Here is a 22,827-nt window from a genome sequence, read left to right as displayed (position 1 = left end):
GCAATCAACAAGGAGAATCAACAAAAAACTGAATGGCCTGAAGGTGGATAAATCACCTGCACCAGATGGACTACACTCCAGATTCGAAGGGAGATAACTGAAGAGATGGTGGAGGTGTTAGCAGTGATCTTTCAGGAATTATCAGAGTCAGGGAAGGTCCCAGAGAACTGGAAAATGCTAACATGACACCTAACATGTTTAAAAAGGGAGTAAGACAAAAATGGAAAATTAAAGACCAATTAGGCTAAACTCAGTTGTGGGTAAGATCCTAGAATCCATTGTTAACGATGAGATTTCTGAATATTTGGAAGTGTATGGTAAAATAGAGCAAAGTCAGCATGGGGAGATCATGCTTGAGAAATCTGCAAGAATTCTTTGAGCAAGTAATGAGCAGAACCAATGGATGTGATCTACCTGGACTTCAAGAAGGCCTTTGATGAGGTGCAACACAGGAGGCTACTGAGTAAGACAAAGGCCCATGGTGCCATCTATCTGCCAAGATGAAGGCCTCCAAGCCCTTCATTACTTCCTGACACGCTGTCCCAACCCATACCCTTTCACTGACACCCTTATTTGCAAGGCCGAACTGGTCTACACTATCAACAACAATAACTCCTTCCAAGCATCCCACTTCCTCCAAATCGAAGGGGTAGCCATGGATATGCACGGACCCCAGCTATGCCTGCTTCTTTGTTGGGTACATGGAACAGTCCATCTTCCGCAGCTACATCGGTACCATCTCTCACCTTTTCTCCCCCTACATCGATGACTGTTTCAGCAGTACCTTGTGTTCCCATGAAGAGGTTAAACAGTTCATCAACTTCACTAACACCTGTCACCCTGACCTCAAATTTACCTGGACTATTTCAGACACTTCCTGAACCTCTCCATTTCCAGCAACTGACTAACCATGGACATCTACTACAAATCCACTGACTGCCTCAGCTACCTGGACTACACCTCCTCAAACCCCACCTCCTGCAAAAACACTGCTACTTATTCCCAACTCCTCCGCATCTCCCACATCTGTTTCCAGGATGACCAATTCCACCATAGAACATCCCAGATGGCCACCTACTTCAAAGACCACAATTTCCCCTCCCAAGTGGTCGACAATGCCTCCAAAACATCTCCTCCACCTTCCGCACCTCCATCCTTGAATCCCACCCCTCCCAATGCAAAAAGGACAGAACTCCCTCAGTCCTCACCCTCCACCCCACCAACCTCCATACATCATCTTCCGCCACTTTCACCACCTTCAAACACACCCCACCACTGGGGATATATTTCCCTCCCCACCCCATCAGCATTTCATAGAGATGATTCCCTCCGTGACTTCCTTGTCAGATCCATGCGCCTTCCCTCCCCCCCCGACAGACCACACCCCACTCTCGGCACCTTCCACTGCCACCGCAAGAAGTGCAAAACCTGTGCCCACATCTCCCCCCTCACCTCCAAGGCCCCAAAGGATCCTTCCAATATCCGACAAATTTACTCGTACTTTCACAAATGTCATCTACTGTATCCGTTGCACCCGATGTGGTCTCCTCCACATCGGGGAGACAGGACACCAACTTGCAGAGAACATCCACATGAAGCTCCACATGAATACCTGGTATCAGCATCTCAGAGCACACTGCAAGGTAAGCAGTTATATTTAGCTCATGTCCACAGCCTTGGCATCTGATAAAATGCCAACCGTCATGACACATCTCCAATCCACTTGTAGTACAGTTAGGGCGTCAGTACTATACTTCCAAACACACCAGCATCTCTCATTACAATGCTGCTATCAGGACACTGTGCATCGGGTGGCATCCATCTTCTAGATTGGACCAGGATGCAACTCAAGCACTCTTAACAGTCACTCAAGGACTCTTAACACTCACTCACATTGAGTCTAAATGCTGACAGCACTTCTGTTTTGCCCTGCCTCATTGCACTTTGCCCCCTCAGCCAGAACTTAAAAGTTATCTTGCCATGCCTTTTTGCACTGACATAAAACCAGACAGCTTGTTACACATGTCAGTGATCATCAGTGAAGGGTGGACATTTTGTTGTACCACACCATGCTATGCCAGATTTACACCTACAACATATGCCAGCTAAATTCATGCCAAACACACTGTCATTTGGCATATGCAAATGCATTTGCAAAGTCTCAAAGCCTAAGGGGAGTATGCTCAACCAAGTCTAGGGGAGATACCATTCAGTCAGGAGTTCCCAGCAGAGTAAGTCAAGGGCAGCCTCTGGTGTTAGTATTGGAGCTAGAGCATGACCAATTGGCCACTTGGGACAGACATGGTCAGGATTCTCTCTTTGTAGGGAATGAGAAGCTGAATGTTGGGCACAGCAGCACCCATTTTGGCACTTTCTCTCCCACCAAGAACCATTTTCTCCTAGAATCAGATAAAGAGAGGGATTGAGTAAGATAAATATGGCTAACACAGCTTTTGGTGTTGTTGGAGGCGCAGAAAGGTGGTGTGTGGAGGCAAAGCAAAGGGCGTGCAGGATTATTAGACTGGGTAGGTGAGAGTGATTGAGGGAAGACATTGCATGCAGTAGTGCGAGTAATAGACCATGAGTGTTAGTAGGAGTTGGATACAACAGCAGAGCTAGACACTGTTAGGTTACAGAAACAAAATAGTAGTACTTGCCCTGTTGGAATGGAGAAGGTCATTGACCTTCTTCCCACAATGCTAGGTTTTCTTTCAGGGTGATTGAAATTGCACTGATTTGGGTGGTAAACCTAGGACCAGGCTGGCAGAGCCTGGTTCCATGGACTCTGCTGCTGTTCCCGGGGGAAGAGGCTGCCCCCCCCCATCTTTTGCACTACATCTCCACCCAGTCCTCCAGCTCCCTAACCACAAAACTGGGCACTAGTTTCCTTGTATCTACTAAATCTGAGGCAAACATCATGAACAGTGCAGAACACCTCCAGACTGCCAACAAATAATTGAGTGCACAACAAGCTTTTAAATATATTGTCAATCTTGGGTTGCCAACAGGAGCGAGTGGGAGAATCAGACAAGCATTGGACAAGTGGAGCACCTTAGGGGTGTGGTACAATGATAATGAGACACATTTGGGATGCTAGTGGTGATTTTTCTTGCACTAGGTCTCATCAAGAGAAACCCTCCATGAAAATTCAGCAAAAAATGATACTGAGCCGATATTGGGTAAGATTCAGTCGTGTGCCAAAAATTTCATTATTTTTCAAATTGTTTACACCTTACAATGGCTTGACCTTTTGCAGTAAATGCTATTGAAAATGTTTCAAAGCTCCCTCTGGAAAAACTCAGTAATCTTTTCTGTTCAATGTGTTGTCTTCAGACAAGTACAATGCTGTCCCTGGTTTTCCTGTACTGTCAAACATCTTTTCTGCATTTCATGTTCTAGTACAAAATCCTGGAACATCTCCATAAATTTGCAGCTTCAGTGAGGGAGACAGAGAGGTGAGCAAGTGGGCGTTCATTGGATTCTTAATGGTCAGCAACCTCCTCTTGAAGAAAGATCTTGATGTCAAATTATGGTTTGCTGTGATTTTATGCTGCAGCATAATTCCAACCAGTGAGTTTATATGGTCACACCACAAAATAGTTAGAGTTTGGCTAATTCAGAGTTACTAGTCCAAAACTTCAGATTACCTCAGACATCCTTATAATTTTCTATTCTGCCAGCTGAAATGGCTGATCACTTCAACAGAACCAATTATCCAATTTTAACTCATTGTGATTTCATTGTATAACACAGTTAAAAACAGTTTAAAAGTAATCATAGATTGGTTACAGCAGAGGAGGAGGCCTTTTGTTACATGCTGGCTCTCTGCAACAATAATCCAATTTGTGCCATTCCCCCACCCTTTTCCCTTTAGCTTTGCACATTCTATCACTTCGAATAGTGATCTAGTTTCTTTTTGTAGGCCATTATTGAATGCTTCCACCATAGAACCTAGAATGCATTGCCTGAGACTAACTACTTTCTTCGTGAAAATGCTTCTCGTGTTGCCTTTGGTTCTTTTGTCATTCACTTGAAATTAGTGTCCCCTGGTTCTCAACTCTTCCATTAATGGAAAGTTTTTCACTATATATTGTGGCCTTACCCCTCATTGTTTTGAAGGTGTCTTCTCATTCTTTTCTCTCAGGAGAACAGCCGCAGCTTCTCTAACGTTTTCATGAAACTTCACTGCACCCTCTCCACCATTTACATCCTTGAAGTGTGCTATCCAGAATTAGGCACAATGCTCCAGCTGAATCTGAATCAATTCTTCACAAATGCTATTATTTCCTTGCTTTCTATTTTGTGCCTTTATTTACAAAGCCAAGGATCTCGTATGCCTCATTAACTACTTTCTCGACCTGCTCTGCCACCTTCAATAATTTGTGCAAATAGACCTCAGATCCCTCTGCTCCAGCATCTCTAATAGAGTCATATCCTTTTTATTTATTTAATAGGATGTGATCATCGCTGACAATGTTAGCATTTGGTGCCTATTCCTAATTGCCCTGGAGAAGATGGTGGTGAGCTATTTTTTTGAATGCTGCAGGTCACTTGGTATAAAATACCCACAATGCCATTAGCAAAGAGTTCCAAGGTTTTAAGTCATTGCCAATGAAGGCAGGCTGTGTGTGACTTGGAGAGGAACTAGTATGTGGTGATGTTCTGGTGTCTGCTGTCCTTGTCCTTCCAGGTGATAACAATTGAAGGTTTTGAAGGTGCTCTCAAAAGAGCCTTGATGTTTTGATTCAGTGCATCGAACAAATAATACATATTGCTGCCGCAATGCGCTGGCGTGGAAAGGATTGAACATTTGAGGTGGTGAATAGGTTACTGATCAAACAGGTTACTTTGTCTTGTCTGACAAGAGTTTTTTTCCATATTTTTTGAAACTGTAAACATCCAGACAAGTGGAGAATACATCATAATACTCCGAACTTGTGTATGTAAATATTGAGTAGGCTTTGCAAGTCAAGGGACCATAAGGTGAGTTACTCACCAACAAATTCCCAGTCTCTGATATGGCATTGTAGCTTGCTGTAACTCATTCAACGATATCTTGGGGATCTGATGATCAGTCTGTAAAAACCACAATCACTCCTTTGTGTTGGCATGACTCCAACCTGTGATGAGTTTTCCCAGTCTCATTGACTTCAGTTTTGCTAAGGCTTCTTGATGCCATACTTGGTGAACTATTGCCAGTTTTTCAACAGAAGTTGCTCACTTCACCTTTATTTTAATTGATCCTCATTGTTCTTCCTAGCAAATTTAAGATTAATAATTAAATAATAAATAATTATTGAGGTTTATACGATTATGATGTTTCGGGACTGTATCTTCAAATTTGGAGTTAAATGAAGAAGCCATTTGACTTGTGTCAAAGTCTGCCTGGCAATCTAGTTGTTTGATTGCTGGAGATTAAAGGGGGACAGATTGTTTTACTGTTAAGACTTTGCAAAGTGATTATATGTGGAGACAATGGCAGCAGCCTGTCTGCTAACAGGAGGTGGACTATCCATCTTCAAAGTACCAGAAAAGTATTGAGAATGCCAAGTTACTTAAACTCTGTTTCCTTCAGTGATGAGAGATTGAGGTCACAAGGAGAGCTAATCATCATCTCTACCTGGATATAAGACTCAAGTGATTTACTTCACTGAGTCAATAGGCTTTCAGATGGGGAGGGATCATTGTGATATATAATTAAAGGCTTTCTGAAAATATCAATGAATATCACCGACTGGTTAGTCTGCCAGTGTCTGACTGAGGAAGCAGCTGGACGACGTAAGTCTCTATGGTTCATGAGCTGGTGGTATCCTGCACATGGTTTGGAAGGACCAAATTTCTGAAAAGTTAAAAGAAGGCTGAAAGACTTGCCTAGTTTGCATTAAAAGGAGAAACTCCAGTAATACTCTGAGTGAAAGACAGTTATTGAGTTAGAAGTCAGTGAACTGCGAAAGTTAAAGAACTGAAATAAATCTTCAGAAGTTAAAAATTGTCTTGGACATTTTCCTGGAGAACTAATATGTCTATTAAAGAACAGTGTAAAGTATTCCAGTTAATTTTTTTTTCCCTGATTGTGCTTAACGTAAAGGGAAAACTTTGTATCTATGGTTTACAGTATAAGTTATCTGCAAAAATATTAGTCAATAGCGATATTTAGTCTGGTATTACAGTCATAGTCTTAAAATGTGAAATCTTGTCGTCATGTTATTCTTTCAACCATTACTTGGAAACTTGAATTTCTTTTTATTTAAAGTTATTGATCTCTATGTAGATTGTGGTACATTTTCTGAATAATCCTGAAGGTTAATTTGAGTTCAGTTTTTCCAAAAAGCTCTCAAATGTATTGATGAAACTATTTCTACCATCTGCTTTCCTCATTGACTTCACTTGCCTTATTATGCTGCCAGTATCAGAGCTTTCTAGCATTACCTCTGATGCTTCAGCATGTATCGCTGCTGCCTTGGAATTCCCGCTCCTATTAAATCTTCTGATGTGAAAAGTGAATGTCCAGTCACTGTCTATTTTCATCTATTTGACATTATCTTCATGCACCAGTGGTAAAAGCTATACATTTTCTCACTGGGATTTCAGTTGGTAGGTTACTTTTCAACAGTCAAACAGCGATGTGGGGAATTTATATGGATGATTTCATTACCTCTAACACAGAATATTAGAAAATTAATTGAACTTAAATATTTAGCAGTCTTGGGTGAAGAAGGTGACTGAAGGAAAGCCACAAAATTAGATTTTCAAAGTTCTTACCAGTTCATATCTTGTCCATTTTTAGTGGATATTGAAAAATCAATGTTTCAATAAATTTTCAAAAATGCCAAATGGAATAGTTCTGCAAGATGGAAGTTGCACAAGCAGTTACATTACCAGGAGCAATCAGGAAAGACTGATTGGAATCAATGAATGTGAGATGAAAATCGATTATATTATAGTGGATATCTCACAGGGTATGAGAGTGTGTGTGATTTGCAGCTTGTGGAGCTTAACATCGAAGTCTAACAAGGAAAAAGCAAGCTAGAGGGGGCAGATGATGATGATTGACAATCAACCTTTATTTTTAACCCTTTATATTGGAGTGAATGAAAAATATTGTTTCTGAGTACCTTATAATTCCATTGAGAAAGAAAAAGCTACATAAAATATTGCATCCTTGTAAACCCAAGTAAATTCATTAAATTCAAAATGATGAACTCTGAATTCATATGGTCATAATTCAATAGGGCTTTTTAAAAATCAACAGAATTCTGATTCTAACCTATTCAAAGTACATTCACTTACACAATATTGAAATCTGATGTGGAATCAAACTAAGAATTGCCAGTATTTTAGGAGTAAAGATCCAAAATGTTGAAGATCCAGACGGATTGTCATTTTAAAATGAAATCCAACTTAGGCTCTCAGGTTTCAAAATTACAAGATTATTAGGTGCAGGGTTTGGGGCTGTTTGGCAATAAAACATTCCCATATTGGGAGAATACTGAATAAGTTTCTGTCCTGTGCATGACCAATTCTTGTGACCTACTTGTGATCTACAACCAGTAGAAATTGGATTGAGAATTCCAAACCTTCAGAACCAATGTCAACTTTGTGATAATTGTGATGAAATTACCATAATGCTCTAAGCCTATGAAATTTATCAGCTGAAGTAATTTTCCCATGAAATATAGATGAACTTTTATAAATCTTTATCTTGATAATCAGCTGAACTTTGAAGCTATAGACTTTGTTGGCACTTTAGACTAAGGGAAATAATTCAAGAAATAGCTTTATTTTGGACTCATTTTAACCAATGGATTCAACCAGTAGCAAGGTCAATGGACAACATGCAATTCAGTTGTTGTAGATTTATTTTTTATTTGCAAACATTATACCTAAGATCAAGAGGGTAATAATCCATCAGAGTTTTAAATTATTCAGTAAAATGTTGCTCTATGGTTCTTGTTAAATACTGGAAGTTAGTTCTCATTTTCCATAACAAGAAAAGGAATTATTTATTCGAGAATGAATTGCTGTAACTACAGTGAAGAATATTGGTTAACTTAGTATTTGGCTGTTACTTTGCTGCTTCAAGCCCTGATACAGTCTGAAGAGCATTAATTAAAATACAATTAGTCATGGGTAATATTTCAGAAGCCATCACTTTACACTCTTTCACACTCTGACATATTTTTCAAAGTCTAAAGCAGCTTACTTTTATAGCACAAAGGAATGAGAGATGTTTGTCTCTCACTATGGTGACTTCACTTCACACTGCTTAAGTTCAGACATATTATCAGGATCTCCAGGAGTTCTGAATGTCATCAAAATGAGGTCCTGATATTGCCACATGGAGTTTATCCTTACTGCTGCCACTGGCTTTGTTAACAGTTGAACTGGATTATTTGAGGAGTGTTTTTATGGAAGAGTTTATCTGCCACTTTTTGACATGTTTAAATTTGTTCTGTAGCTCATTCAAGAAAACAGTAGAAATGTCAGTTAACACTAGTTGTGTTCTGCCAGGTGCTTAACAATGGGATTTGTATCAAAAGGAGGAATGCCTGTGTAATTTTAAGTGGTCGTTATTTCTAAACTATGTGACAGAATTAACCAATATTTAGAAACATTGATAGATTTTGGATCCACGTGTAAATTTCACGAACCTGATATTTAGTTTTCCTTCCCACTTTCTTTTAAACATTCAGAGTCTTTGGCCATTTCTTCTTCTTAAATATCTACAAGTAAGTGAAAATGCATAATGAAAGAATGGATAGCTTAAAATTGCTAAGGACTAAAGAAGTTCAATCAGTTGAGTATGTTCCAATATCCTAAATATTTATGGTATGCCTGTGGTGGCATTCAATTAATTTTAGAATAAATTCTGACTTGGTAGTTTTGATGTTCATCTAAAGTCTCAATTTGTAAAGTACAGATGATAGGTTTGATACTGGAGCATAATTATCACCACTTTTACAAAAATGCAAAAGGCATGTGGAGGGAAGGTTCAATGTGAGATGCACACCTTCTATACAGTACTGTTGGGTTCTCGTGATTTTGTTACACCTTCTCATTTTACTTTTAAATGTTCATTGGCAATGTTCTTTTCCTCAGTATTTATCACATTTCTCTGTTGCACCATCTTTTTCTTAGCATTTTGCTATCAATTTTCTTTTCTTTAACTGTCCTTTTTAGAAAAACACAGCATTGATATTTCCCTTTCGAAATTCAAACAGTTGGACTGACCTTTAAGGTTCAAGTTGAGGAGCTGGAATGTTCTAAATTCACCATTTTTCTGTACTGCTTTAGTTAAAAGTGTGAGCTTCCAACATCTTTATCCTTCAATTAGTTCCAAATCAAAGTCTTCCAAATTTTCCACAGGATTATTTCTAACATTGGCTTATTAATGCTACACTCTTTTGGCCTCAGTTGTTCAACTTTACTGATGAATTTCCCTCCCCTCCTCCCACTAACAATAGTTAATACACTGACAGCTACAATAATGGATGAGGAGTGAAAGCATTGCATGGTAATTTTTCTCATTTTCATTTTATTTCTATGTCATACATTCCACAAACTTAGTCTTTATTATTAAAGGATTATCTCTTCTGACTATTCCCTAGAGCAATTCTCAATGTAGGGAGGATTTCTTTGCTGCTTTCTATTCATTAGGACGTTGGATCGAAAGCTTGATTGACTTGAAATGCAAAGTACTTTGTGTAATGTAATTAAAAAAGTATTGGTACAAAATCCACCAAAAAGATTAAAGGCGAGACATAATTTTTTCAAAATGATGAATTATAAAGGTAAAACAGAAAACAAAAAAAATTAGGGGGTTAATGTTGGGTTTAATCAACATAGAAAGTGTAGTGGAAGATGATGATATAGTGATAGCATTATTGGGCTAGTAATCTATAGGATCAGACTAATACTGTGGCGACATAGATTTAAATCCCACCACAATAACTGGTGATATTTTAATTCATACCCATATATACTCATGTATAGGTCAATCTTGTGTATAAAGTCGACCCTAGTTCTTTACAGTCACAGATCAACATTTGAGTCAGTGTGCCTGCCTCTTGTGCTCTGCTTCGGCTTTCCAGTCTGCTGGCTGAACCAAACCATTCCAGGTCCACCGGTCCGCCAGCAATTTCGCTCCTCTCCAGGTTTTCAGAATTACTGTAAAAGGTACAACAGTAGGGCGATTGTCATATACATGGAGTCAGTTTCTGCGGTTTACCACAATCCAAACATTACAGAGGAACCTCGATTATCCGAAGAATGTGGGCAGGGAGTATTTCGTTCAGTTAATCAAATTCCGGATAATCAAATCCCATAGCTTAGCCAAGCGTTGGGACCTTGCAATGGATAATCCAATATCCAGATAATTGAATGCTGGATAATTGAGATTCTTCCGGAACATTCCAGAACCAGGGACCAGGAGGCTGCCAGGATGGTAGATTTCCCATTCAAATGAAAGGGTTTGCACCCTTCTGTGTTTTCTGGCTTCCGCAGTAGGTTTTGGAACATATTCCCTGAAAGGTACGAAAGGAACTACTGTACCATTCAACTATAGCAGGCAGAATGGAGACAGTTATTTTATAGATAAATATTCAATAATGCCCATAACTATTTCTTTTTGGTGTTTGTTATTTTGTAGAGAGATCTGGCTTTTGTTTGTTCATTTTTGACTCATACCAAGCATGAATTTCATCCTGTCAACAACAGTACCTCGCCTATTAGTCGACCCCCTAATTTCAGCTCAAAAAACCGTCTTCAACTGATATACAAGTATATGCGGTATTTATAACTTTGGAAATGCAAGCTAGTTTCAGTATTTTTGATCATGACAACTATGAATTGTTGTAAAATCTGGTTAACTCATGTCCTTTAGGGAAGTAGTTGACTCTTAATTGCGCTCTGAAATGGTCTAGCAAACCACTGAGCTCCAGGCAACACAAGCCAAGGGCCACAAGCAGGTAGAGTTCTGAAGAAAATATCCTTATCAGCAGAAGGACAGCAAGTTTTGGCAGTCTTCAGCTCATCAGAGCTGAAACAAAAAAAACTTTTTTTTAGAAGCCCTTTGTTTATTAGAATTAATTGGAAAAAGTCCATGAGTTAACATGCGTCTGTGTTTCATGGAGAGAATCGCTTCTGCTCCATGTGCTGAAAGGAAACACTCATGACCTTGTCTGAGGAGTAAGAAATTTTCAAGTGAAGATAGGAGAGGTACTTCATGGATGTTGAGCATCTTTAAAGGATAATGCTGGGGAAAATGGTTGACTTTTTTTGCTATTTATGTTAAGATCGTTCCAAAATGTTGTCTCTATACAAAAGGTTATTACACAGAAATAGCCATATGTACTTTTGTCAAAAGTACTTTGACAGTCTTGTGTAAAGATGCTCAGTGACTGATCACCACAGTAACCAAATTGCAAAATAAAATTTATGGTTTCATGACAGGTTTCACTGAGGGGAGTGATTTTGTCCGGTGTTATCATCAGTTTAGATCATTACAATAGTGTGCACTTCTTGGATATCAATAGCAATAAGTTGGTTCAATAGCAGTTAATCTTTTCCTGTTTATGTGATGTGTTCTTGGTAACAGTTTTTTGTATGCCATGGTGTGAAATTGGTTGACTTTACATTGAATGAAACGAGAGTTTCAACAAATAACATCTTATCAATCAATCAGTGCTGATTATCAACAGACAGTTTGCTTTTGATTTTAACTTTAGGGTCGAATTGTTATACCCAGCAATAACAATGTCATTTTAACAAAAGTCTACCAAAATATCGAAAAACCAGATGAGTCATTTATAAGGCAGTATTTCATGATAGTAAAAAACGACAACGTTGTGAATTAAGGAAGTTCAATGCTATTTGCCAATTCTTCTTTAGCATAGTTACTAGAGTTTGATGTTTCCATAAATGTAAGTTTTTAAAGCCCAATGAAGGGTAGAGATGTCCCAAAGACCTCACAAAATAACCAGAATAAACTTAAAGAATTTTGCTTATTTTTCCTTTCTATTTTTTCTTTTTCTTGCAGATCAGAGGTGCGGAAGCTTCAATTTCTGCAGGCAAATGCTTCAGAACGGAGGCACCCTCTTGCAGTCTATGAGTGGAAGGGTTGTGTACCTGTGCACCAGGAACGACGATCCCCAACAGGCGATACAGAAACATCAACTTACAATGGTAAGAACAATTAGAAAATGTGATATTTGTTTCGGAAACTCTAACATTCATTGTGCTGTCGCACATTTCTATTTCTTCCAATCTGTTTTCCATGTTCAATTATGATTTATCATTGTTTAGTTTTAATGTTTCAGTGCTTTTACTTCTTATCTGTGGCCATTTAAAAAGATGTTCCTCATTCACATATTCAGGAAGAGAAAATGTTCATACACTGAGGCTGAGCCAGAATTAGACCCAAGCCTGGGAGAGTAAATCTTATTGTCAAGCTTTACATTACCCAAAGCAGATTATAAAGCAAGTTCAGACAGGTTGCCTCAAACTGTTGGCCAAATTTCAAACATTATTCAATACTTGGAGAATGCATATTATCCAGGTTTTTTTGTGTTTAAGTGATGTTTCAAGCGCCTGATTCCAGGGAGATGGCTTCTCTTTGTTTGTTCTATTGTGGGTGTTCTCAAATCAAGATGCTAGCTTGCATTTGTAATTTAACCAGACACCCTGAATAACAATGACGTAATGATACTGCCTGGCTATTTGCCACAATTTGATTGATAGTCGTCTCCCCTGAAAAGATCTGCTGTGCTCACTTCAGTGCAAAGAAAAAGTCATCAGACCAATATGTTGGGAGCTAAATAAGTGTTTAGCTCCGTGAAACAGTCAAAAGAATGATCATATTTGTGTTGTCTGCCCATTTTTCACTACATTTATGTGCACAAATCTAACATTCAGAATCTGCAAATTCAGTTACCATGGTGAGCATCATTCTATCAAATTTAACAGATTATTTGGCAAGTGCAGCTGTTTTCATAGTTAACATTTCTTTAACATGATACTATATCTGGCACATAACAACTTGACTGCCACCTTGTGAAGTCTTTGTGTATTCAGACTCTGTCAATATTTTGCAAATGCAAAATATTCAGAATCTGATGGTCATATAGTTAAGACTCCACCCTAAAAATACAGTGAGCCTAATTTTGGGGTTTATCCGTACTGGTTTGATAAGCACTGGAGAGACTGCAGCATGTGAAGGGTGGAAGAGATAAGAATGAAACTTTCAGGCAAATTAAAGTTTTATTTGAACTTTGATATAAATTTATCTTGTGCTTACAGAAGAATGGTTGTTAAAGTTTTAATCTCTGTGATCTCAGTCTTGAAATGAAGCAATATTAAAACAGTGAGCAGAAAGCAAACTTCTGTGCAAGGAATCATTGTTCAATGCATAAGATATTTTTAAGGAAGAAATGCTTCAAATTACACCAGAGTGTACTACCTTTGCAGGAAAGAATGCATCTAATGTAGTCATACATACGAATACAAAAATCGCCAGTGCTCTCCACACCATTCTAACCTAATTATTATGTTTGCATTGTTAAGATACCAAGTGGAAAATAATGAACGTCATAGCAAAGGAATGAGTGTCAACATTCATTCTTGGGAAAGTTGAAAGGGATAAAGGCTTCAGGATTGTTTGAAGTGGAGAGTTGAAAAACAAATGTTCAAGAAAAAGACCGGCTAAATTTTATTTATACTATGGTGTGCTAAAGATTCATTAGACATTCAAATAGATTGTTACTGTTGACTGGAATATTAACACTGGAAACTGACTGTTGCCTGGTTCCAAATGAAAAGCCACAATTCCATTCAGAGAAAATTAAGCAATAGAGGCCAGAATATTTCTCATGTGACTACTATCAAGACTGATTTTAAGGTTTAGGACAATTCAATCTGTGTTTTTGTTTATAGTAATCAAGCCAATAGCCTAAATACAAGCAGGCATGCATCTGGACCTGTATTAGTGATTGACAATCCTGTTTTATACAGTTGAAAAATCACAGCACCAGGTTATAGTCCAACAGGTTTATTTGGAAGCACTAGCTTTTAGAGCACTGCTCCTTCAGGTGATTGTGGAGTATAAGATCATAAGACACAAAATTTCTAGCAAAAGATTATAGTGTCATGAGACTGAAATTATATATTGAACAAACCTAGATTGTTAAGTCTTCCGTTATTTAAAATGGGTTGCAAGTTTCAGTTCATTAATATGAAAATCCCAGACCTTCTTTTCAGTCACCTTCGAGATAACTTAATGTTTTATAATAAAAGATGACATCTCAGCTCAGATAATGCATTAAAAGGTGGGAGGTCAGAGTTTGCCTGTATCCCAATCTTGAGTCAGACTAGTTCTATTCCCAAAGTGGAATTTACAAAATAACGTGGATTGACTGCCTATAGATTGTGCATCTTTCAAGCAAAATACGCGTGCAGATGAGAGAGATAGACAGACAGACAGACAGTGTGTGTGAGTGAGTGTGAGCATTTGTATGAGTGCATATGAGAGAGTATGTTTGCATGTGTGAAAGCTTGGTAAAGTGTGTGTGTGGGTGTGATGGAGCATAACCCTTTGAGAGGGTGAGTGTGTGTCATGTATGTGGGAGAGGGAGACTGTGTGACTGTGTGAAAGAGTGTATATGTGTGCTTGCGTGTGTGTCTGTGAGAGAGACAGTGTGTGGTGTAGTGGGGTCACCTATAGTGTGACATGAACCCAAGATCACAGTTGAGGCAATCCTAATGGGTACTGAACTTGATTATCAGCCTCTGCTTGGCCACTTTGCGCTGTTGCCAAAGAGTGTATATGTGTGCTTGCGTGTGTGTCTGAGAGAGAGAGACAGTGTGGGGTGTAGTGGGGTCACCTATAGTGTGACATGAACCCAAGATCACAGTTGAGGCCATCCTAATGGGTACTGAACTTGATTATCAGCCTCTGCTTGGCCACTTTGCGCTGTTGCCTATCCTGAAGTCCACCTTGGAGGATAGTCACCCGAAGATCCGAGACCAAATGTCCCTGACCACTGAAGTGCTCCCTGACTGGGAGGGAACACCCCTGTCTGTTGATTGGTTGTTGTAGCGTCTGCTTGGTCTTGCCAATGTGACTTGCCTCAGGACATTCTTGCCTGGGGCATGAGATAGACAACATTGACTGAGTCACATGAGTACTTGCAGTGTACAGGATGGGTTGTGTCCCCAAGGGTAATGGTGGTATCAGTGTTGACACTCTGACACATCTTGCAGTGGTTACCATGACAGGATTGAAGGTGTTGAGGTCGATGTTGTCCTGAAGGCTGGGCAGTTTGCTGCGAACAATGATCTGTTTAAGGTTTGGCAGTTGTTTAAAGGCAAGAAATGGAGACGTAGGCAAGGTCTTGGCGAGATGTTCATCCTCTTCGATAATGCGTTGCAGGCTGCGAAGAACATAGCATAGTTTCTTAGCTCCCGGGAAGTGGTGGACAACGACTTGTTACAACCTGTGTCTGTCTCCTGAAGTGATCATTGTGGTTTCTCGCTGTGGCATGCTATGGCCTGGTTTATATAATAACTCAAGAGTGTTATGCTGTAGGAAGTGCAAGACATCTGGCCTAAATTTAAGATAGGTGTTGAAATTGATTTCATAATGTCTCATTTTTGAATAATTAAATTCCAAAGAAATGTATAAATTATGTTTCGCGTATAGCTAGTGAAAAATACAAGAATTAGATACAATTTCAAACCGTTCAATGCATAGGTTGTTTTGTCATATAAACTGTGTTGCAGCAACCGTGTGTACAATTGTGTTGACTAATGAGAGAGTTCAAACATTTGCTTTTTTGTTGCCAAATATCATAGCTAATCAGGAACATTAATTCACTTCTGTATCTTAACAGAGTTTAGATATTTGTTACGGTGAGATAATGAACAATTGTTACGTTGTTCTACTTTTAATTTGCACATTTAGCACATGAAAAGGCTGATTAGTTTGTGTTTATGTTGTACCCGTAGTGAACGAAGGTTTTTAGCTCAAAAATTAACAATGCATAAGATCTAATAAAATTTCATAGCATGTTTTGGAAACTTCTGTTCTGGAAAACTATTCACCAATAGTTTGTATTCTTGGCTGGAATAAAACATGAAAGAAGAGTGCAGGAAAATGACCAGAAAACTTAGTACAATCTATTTGGCTTGAAATGTCATTGCAATTCAAAAAGATTAAATCAAGTGTTTTGCTTCCCTGTTTATCTACTAGTTGAAGAACAACTATTTCGTTCAGTAGAAGGACAGGCTGCCTCAGATGAAGAGGATGAGAAGTGGACTGAAGATCAGAAGAGTCAGGTGAAAGAATTGAAGAAACTTCTGACCAGGCTTTGTTGCTGTGGGAACGGGTAAGTAGCTCTTTCAGGCAATTGAACGCTGAGTTATTTAGTTGCATTAGGTATCAGATTGCTGACTTATTATTGAAATTTAACTGGAATTCCTTCTCAGTATCTGTGTAATTACCTTTCTTTTGTTACCTCCAAACACAAAATTATGCAACCCTAAATTTTGCTAATTGTCAAATGCTGTAGGTAAGATGCATATATCTACACAATATAGGTTGGATTTCTGAAACACCTATTTAAGATAAGAACCGTTTCATTGTGTGATTTAATATAGACAAAGTAATGAACGAAGCTGTGAGTAATTTAAAAATCAATACTAATTGATCCCAATACACAAAGAGAATATAACAGGATATTTTTCACAATTTGTCAGCTGATCATTAATTAAAACATTTAATCTGAAGATATACATTAATGTGATTGAAAACAGTAGAATCATTTCAAAATTGCTAATAAAAAATGTTTGTTGTACAAATTTTGACTGTGCTTTTGATATCACTATTTATCAGTCTGGAAGTAGTGTAAAACCATAACTTTTATGAAAGACCAGGTTTTAGCAACATCTGGATAATTTGTTGATACTACCTACAAAATATCTTGAAAGAATAAAGCTTGCAAATGATACATATTGATCCAACTTCTATTAAAAAAAAGAGGTACTTAGACTGAAATGGACAAGATTTGCAATTTAATGACAGCTTTAGAACATGAGCACCAGGAACAAGAATAAGCAATTTAGCTCAAGCCCAATTCCCCCATCTAATACAATCATGGCTGATCTCATTTCGACTCAACTCCACTCTTCTGCCCATAACCCTTCAGGATGTAACTAATTAAAAATCTGTCTATATCCTCAATGTTTACTCAATGTCCCATGATCCACCACATTCTGGGGTAGTGACCTCTGTAGATTCATGATCATTTGAGAGAAGTAATTTCCCCACATCTTTGTTTTAAATCTGTTACCCCTTACCCTGAAACTGTGACCACTCATTCTGGATTGTCCCATATGAGGGAACATTCTCTACTTCTAGGTTACCAATCCCATTTAGCATCTCAGATATCTCAATTAGATCTCCTCTTATTCTTCTAAACTCCAGCAAGCATAGGCTTAAACAATTCAATATCTATCCATAAGTCAAACCCTTCATCTCTTGAATAAATCTAAGGGACCTCCTCTAAACTGCCTCCAATGTAACTACATCAATCCCCAAGTAAGGGGACCAAAACTATGTGCAGTACTCCAGGTGCAGTCTTATGGATGCCTTGAGAGTTGCAGCAACACTCCCTACTTTTATACTCTATTCCTTTAGCAATAAATGCCAAAATTCAAGTTGCCTTACTTATTACCTGCTATCCTTCCATATTAGTTTTCTGTGATTCATCATGAGGACACCCCCATCCCTCTATGCAAAAGCATTCTGAAGTTTCTCTCCATTTAGATAATAGGACAAAATGGATGATTTCACATTTATCCATGTTAAACTTCATCTGCCAGAGTTTGGAGCATTCACCAATATGTCCATACCAATTTATTAATTTTTTAATTTATTCATTGCAACTTAATTTTCCACCTATTTTCGTGTCATCTGTAAATTTGGCTATAGTGCATTCTATCCCTGCATGTCATTAATATAGACTGTAAATAGTTGGGACCTGAGTACTGAATCTATGGCATTGCACTAGTTACGTTTTGCCAATCAAAAATACCAATTTTATTCCAATTTTCTGCTTTGTTGGTTAACCAATCTTCTATCCAAGCTAATAAATGAACCCTAACTCCATGTGATCTTATCTTTTGTGTGGGGACCTTCTCAAATGCCCTCTGGAAGTCCATCCTAGTTCAAGTTACGACATGTGCAGGATCCCCATTATCCATTTTGCTTGTCACATCTTCAAAGATCAAGCAAATTTGTCAAACATCATTTACCCTTCATAAAACCATGCTGACTGATGGATTGTGTTTTGACTTTCCAAATGTCCAGTTATTACTTAATAATGGATTCTAGCAATTTCCCAATAACATATGAAACTATAGTTTCTATAGTCTATAGTTTCCTCCTTTCTGCCTCCCTTCCTATTTTGAATAAGGGCATCATGTTAGCATTTTTCCAATCCACCAGCACATTTCCAACATAAAAGGGAATTTTGGGATATTACAACCAATGGATCAGCAATCTCTGCTACCTCTTCCTTTAAGACCGTAGGATATAAGCCATCAAGTCTTGGAGACTTGTTTGCCTTCAATCCCAGTAGTTTGCTCGGTACATTTTCTCTAATGATGACCATCGTTCCAAGTTTCTCCTTTCCTCTGGAGAGCCTGCTACTATTGGGATGATACTAATGTCCTACACCATGAACCTGAAGGAAAATGTTGGATTTAGTGACTTTGCTTTTTCTGAGTTCCTTATTATTAGTCTCACCTTTCAAGGGACCAAAATTAACTTTAGCCACTCTCTTCCATTTTTTTTTTAAACTTATAGAAGTGTTTGCTATCTGTGGTTTTTTTTTATTTTGCATGTAGTTTTCTTTCATAATTTACCTTTTTTTTTTATTACTCTTTTAGTAAACTTTTGTTGATCATTCTTCCAGTTTCCCAGTCGTCCAGCCTACCACTCACCTTTGCAATATGATATGCCTTAACTTCATTGCCTGGCCATGGTTGATTTTTTCCACTCTTACAATCTTTCTTCTTTTCTGGAATATATTATAGTTGCAAATATATTATAGAAGCAATTGAGTGTCTCCTTAAACATCTGCCACTGCTCAACTGTCCTACCTTTTAGTCTTCCCAACCAGACAAAACTGGAGCCAGATCTGTCTTCATGCCTATTTAATTTCCTTTCTTTAACGCCAGAACATTAATGTGAAATTCTAGCGTGCTATGATCACTCTTCCCTGGAGAATCATTTACTATGAGATCACTTAGTGTGTATTACTAAATCACTATGACGGATGACACCAAAATTGGTAGTATAGTAGACAGTGAAGAAGGTTATCTAAGATTACAAAGAGATCTTGATCAGTTGGGTCAATGGGCTGAAGAGAGGCAGATGCAGTTTAATTTGGATAAGTGTGAGCTATTGCATTTTGCAAAAACAAACAAGGGCAGAACTTATACAATTAAAAGTAGGGCTTTGTGTAGTAGTGTAGAGCAGAGACCTAGGGGTTCAGGTCCATAATTGTTTTGAAGTTTGCATCACATATAGGTAGAGGGGTTAAGAAAACATTTAGCAAGCTAGCCTTCATTGCTCAGTATCGGATGTTATGTTGAGGCTATACAGGACTTGAGATCTTTTCAGGAGTACTGTGTCCAGTTCTGGTCACCCTGTTATAGAACAGGGTACTATTAAGCTGGAGAGGATTCGGAAGAGAGATTTACCAGGATGTTGCTGGGAATGGAGGGGGAGTTATAATGAAAGGGTGGATAGGTTGGAGCATAGGAGGTTGAGGGTATAGAGGTTTATAATATGATGAGCGATAAAGGACAAGGTGAACGGCAGGTGTCCTTTCCCTAGGGTGGGGGATTTCAAAAGTAGAAGACATTTTTAAAATGAGGGGAGAAAGATTTTTAAAAAGACAGGAAGGAGTTTTTTTTTAAAAAACAAACAAACAGACAGAGTGGTTCATGTATGGAATGAACTTCGAGGAAGTGGTGGATGTGGGTATTGTTACAACATTTAAAAGACATTTAGATAAATACACGAGTAAGAAATGTTTGGAAGGTTACAGGCCAAGCATAGGCAGGTGGGACCAGTTTAGTTTGGGATTATGGTCATCATTGAACTCAGGGATCTGTTTCTGTACTGTACGACTCTTAATCTATGACTGTATTACACAACTACAACAGCATCACACTGTTCAATGCATTTCAATTGTTAGTGCCACATGTTTCTGTCAGGGTAAGTGGGAGTGTTGCATTTCAAAGGGCAACTTTTGGATTCCTGCATTTAAACTGTTCTACCTTGCAGTTGCTATTGTACTAATATGAACAGCAGTTACAGTGTTATTTTGTATTATTATACACACAACCTTTCACTTTGTAATTAACAGTTTTCAATGTGTGTGCATGCACAACACTTTTTGTCTTATCATAGTTTGATTCATGTGTTGTATTTTCACAGTTGTGATGATAAGACTATTAAAAAGCTACTGTCAGAATTTGGGAACATAAGGAGTGATGAAAGCAATAGCGCAATTCTAGAACTGGTTGAGAAGGTGGCAAAATTAAAGGAGCAACTGGAATTAAAGGAATATAAAACCCAGCAAATGGAGACAAGCATGGATCAGGTAAAAGAAAAATCTGAACAGTGCGGTACTTTTATTTAATGTCCACTAAAAGTACGTGAATGGCAAAGTCATGAAAAAGACTTGGTAAATATTTAGAAACATATGGTGCAATGATGTAAATTGTGTCATGTGCACCATTTTCATATTGTGGAGGGATATCCATGTTTTTGATTACCAATATTTTCAGGATGAACCCCCGCAGCCCTAGTTCTTCCACCCCTATTTTGCCAAGCCCTGGAATTCTACCTCATGGTTGCCAAACCCTAGCACCATTCCCCATTGCTACTTGGCCAGTCCCCAAGTGCAGTTAAACCCTATTGTGGGAATTCCTAAATAGCTCTAATTGGTGCATTTTGCACACTTTATTGCACATTCTTAACTTAAGACATGAAAAGGAATAAAAATTAAATATCCATATAAATGTGTATCGTACTCATGTACAGTTCCATTCAATAGTAAGTGAATTATAACATTAAATCCCCAAAGCATAGAATGGAATTTCTGATTCACTCATGTAGATGTTGTCCCCTAAAACCGTCAAACATCCTTGTTATAAAGCAGTGAATCCTCTGATCTACTGTGTCATTTTTGTTTTAATTTAAAAATCAGATTTTTTTTTCCCTCATTTGCACTTTTCAGCTGAAAGGGTCCTTACTGTGTGAATTACAGCGGAAAGTGGATGAGACAGATCTGCTTCAGATGGAGCTACAAATGTTAGAGACAGAGAGAGTGCGACTGTCACTAATTGAAGAAAAGCTGATGGATGTATTACAGCTCCTGCAGCAGCTACGTGACCTTGTAAGAGAATGATGCTGACAATTTTCAGTAATTTACTGCAATAGTCTCCTGTAACAAGGAGAAGCTCATTTCCAATTGCACATTAGCCGTGATTGATAGTTTTTAATATCGTCTAAACTTAAGAGGCCTAGACTGAAATGCCTATATAGAAGTAAATGCAGTGGAAGGGTATTAAGAGCAATTTTAAAGATGTTTGAAAGCCAAAACGTTAGTGTACATGCATTTGTATTTCACAATGTAATCAATAAGATGTTATTTATTTTATCTAGAATGTGTCAAGGAGATCACTAGGAAAAATCTTGCTCAGCACTTTGGAGTCCTGCAGTAATCCTCAACATGGTGAGTTAACAATTTATTTTCCGTTCAAGCCTTGATTTCTCCATGCATACCAATAAGTTAAATGAGTATGCAGTTGAATTATTGGACGTGACATAAAGATCAAAGTCACTGAATGGGTAGAATTTTTACTGACCTGTCCCATAGGAAATAAGTCAATCAGAAAATCAAGGATAACCCATCATTTAAGATTCTGTCAGATGCTTTTTATTTTAATGATGTTGGTTATTAGTTCCACACCCATAGGCTCAACTTGATTAAAACCTGGGCCATAAGGCAGGTGGGAAGCAGTCTATGAAGAAGGGCTTATGCCCGAAACGTCTATTCTCCTGCTCCTTGGATGCTGCCTGACCTGCTGCGCTTTTCCAGCAACACACTTTTCAGCTCTGATTTCCAGCAACTGCAGTCCTCACTTTCTCCTAGCCAGTCTATGTAGTTAGAATCTGGATTAGTGGTGCTGGAAGAACACAGTAGTTCAGGCAGCATCTGAGGAGCAGTAAAATCAATGTTTCGGGCAAAAGCCATTCATCAGGAATAAAGGCAGAGAGCCTGAAGCGTAGAGAGATAAGCTAGAGGAGGGTGGGGGTGGGGAGAAAGTAGCATAGAGTACAATAGGTGAGTGGGGGAGGGGATGAAGGTGATAGGTCAGGGAAGAGGGTGGAGTGGATAGGTGGAAAAGAAGATAGGCAGATAGGACAAGTTATGGGGTCAGTGCTGAGCTGGAAGTTTGGAACTAGGGCGAGGTGGGGGAAAGGGGAAATGAGGAAACTGTTGAAGTCCGCATTGATGCCCTGGGGTTGAAGTGTTCCGAGGCAGAAGATGAGGCATTCTTCCTCCAGGCGTCAGGTGGTGAGGGAGAGGCGGCGAAGGAGGCCCAGGACCTCCATATCCTCGGCAGAGTGGGAGGGGGAGTTGAAATGTTGGGCCACAGGGTGGTGTGGTTGATTGGTGCGGGTGTCCCGGAGATGTTCCCTAAAGCGCTCTGCTAGGAGGCACCGTGTCTCCCCAATGTAGAGGAGACCGCATC

General features: G+C 38.7%; 1 protein-coding gene across 1 annotated transcript in view; it reads left to right on the top strand.

Annotated features, from left to right (window-relative positions):
- Nucleotides 1-22,827, top strand: part of efcc1 (EF-hand and coiled-coil domain containing 1) — a 93,619-nt gene that overhangs the window by 54,318 nt on the left and 16,474 nt on the right. The window contains exons 2-6 of the mRNA XM_043707980.1: nucleotides 12,038-12,183; nucleotides 16,244-16,379; nucleotides 20,501-20,666; nucleotides 21,306-21,464; nucleotides 21,734-21,803. Of these exons, the coding sequence (XP_043563915.1) occupies nucleotides 12,038-12,183; nucleotides 16,244-16,379; nucleotides 20,501-20,666; nucleotides 21,306-21,464; nucleotides 21,734-21,803 (677 nt within the window). The remainder of the gene's footprint in view (nucleotides 1-12,037; nucleotides 12,184-16,243; nucleotides 16,380-20,500; nucleotides 20,667-21,305; nucleotides 21,465-21,733; nucleotides 21,804-22,827) is intronic.

Source organism: Chiloscyllium plagiosum, chromosome 18 (assembly GCF_004010195.1).
Source record: "Chiloscyllium plagiosum isolate BGI_BamShark_2017 chromosome 18, ASM401019v2, whole genome shotgun sequence".
Taxonomy (NCBI): domain Eukaryota; kingdom Metazoa; phylum Chordata; class Chondrichthyes; order Orectolobiformes; family Hemiscylliidae; genus Chiloscyllium; species Chiloscyllium plagiosum.
Note: the sequence above shows the minus strand (reverse complement) of the source record. Positions and strands in the feature narration are given on the sequence as shown.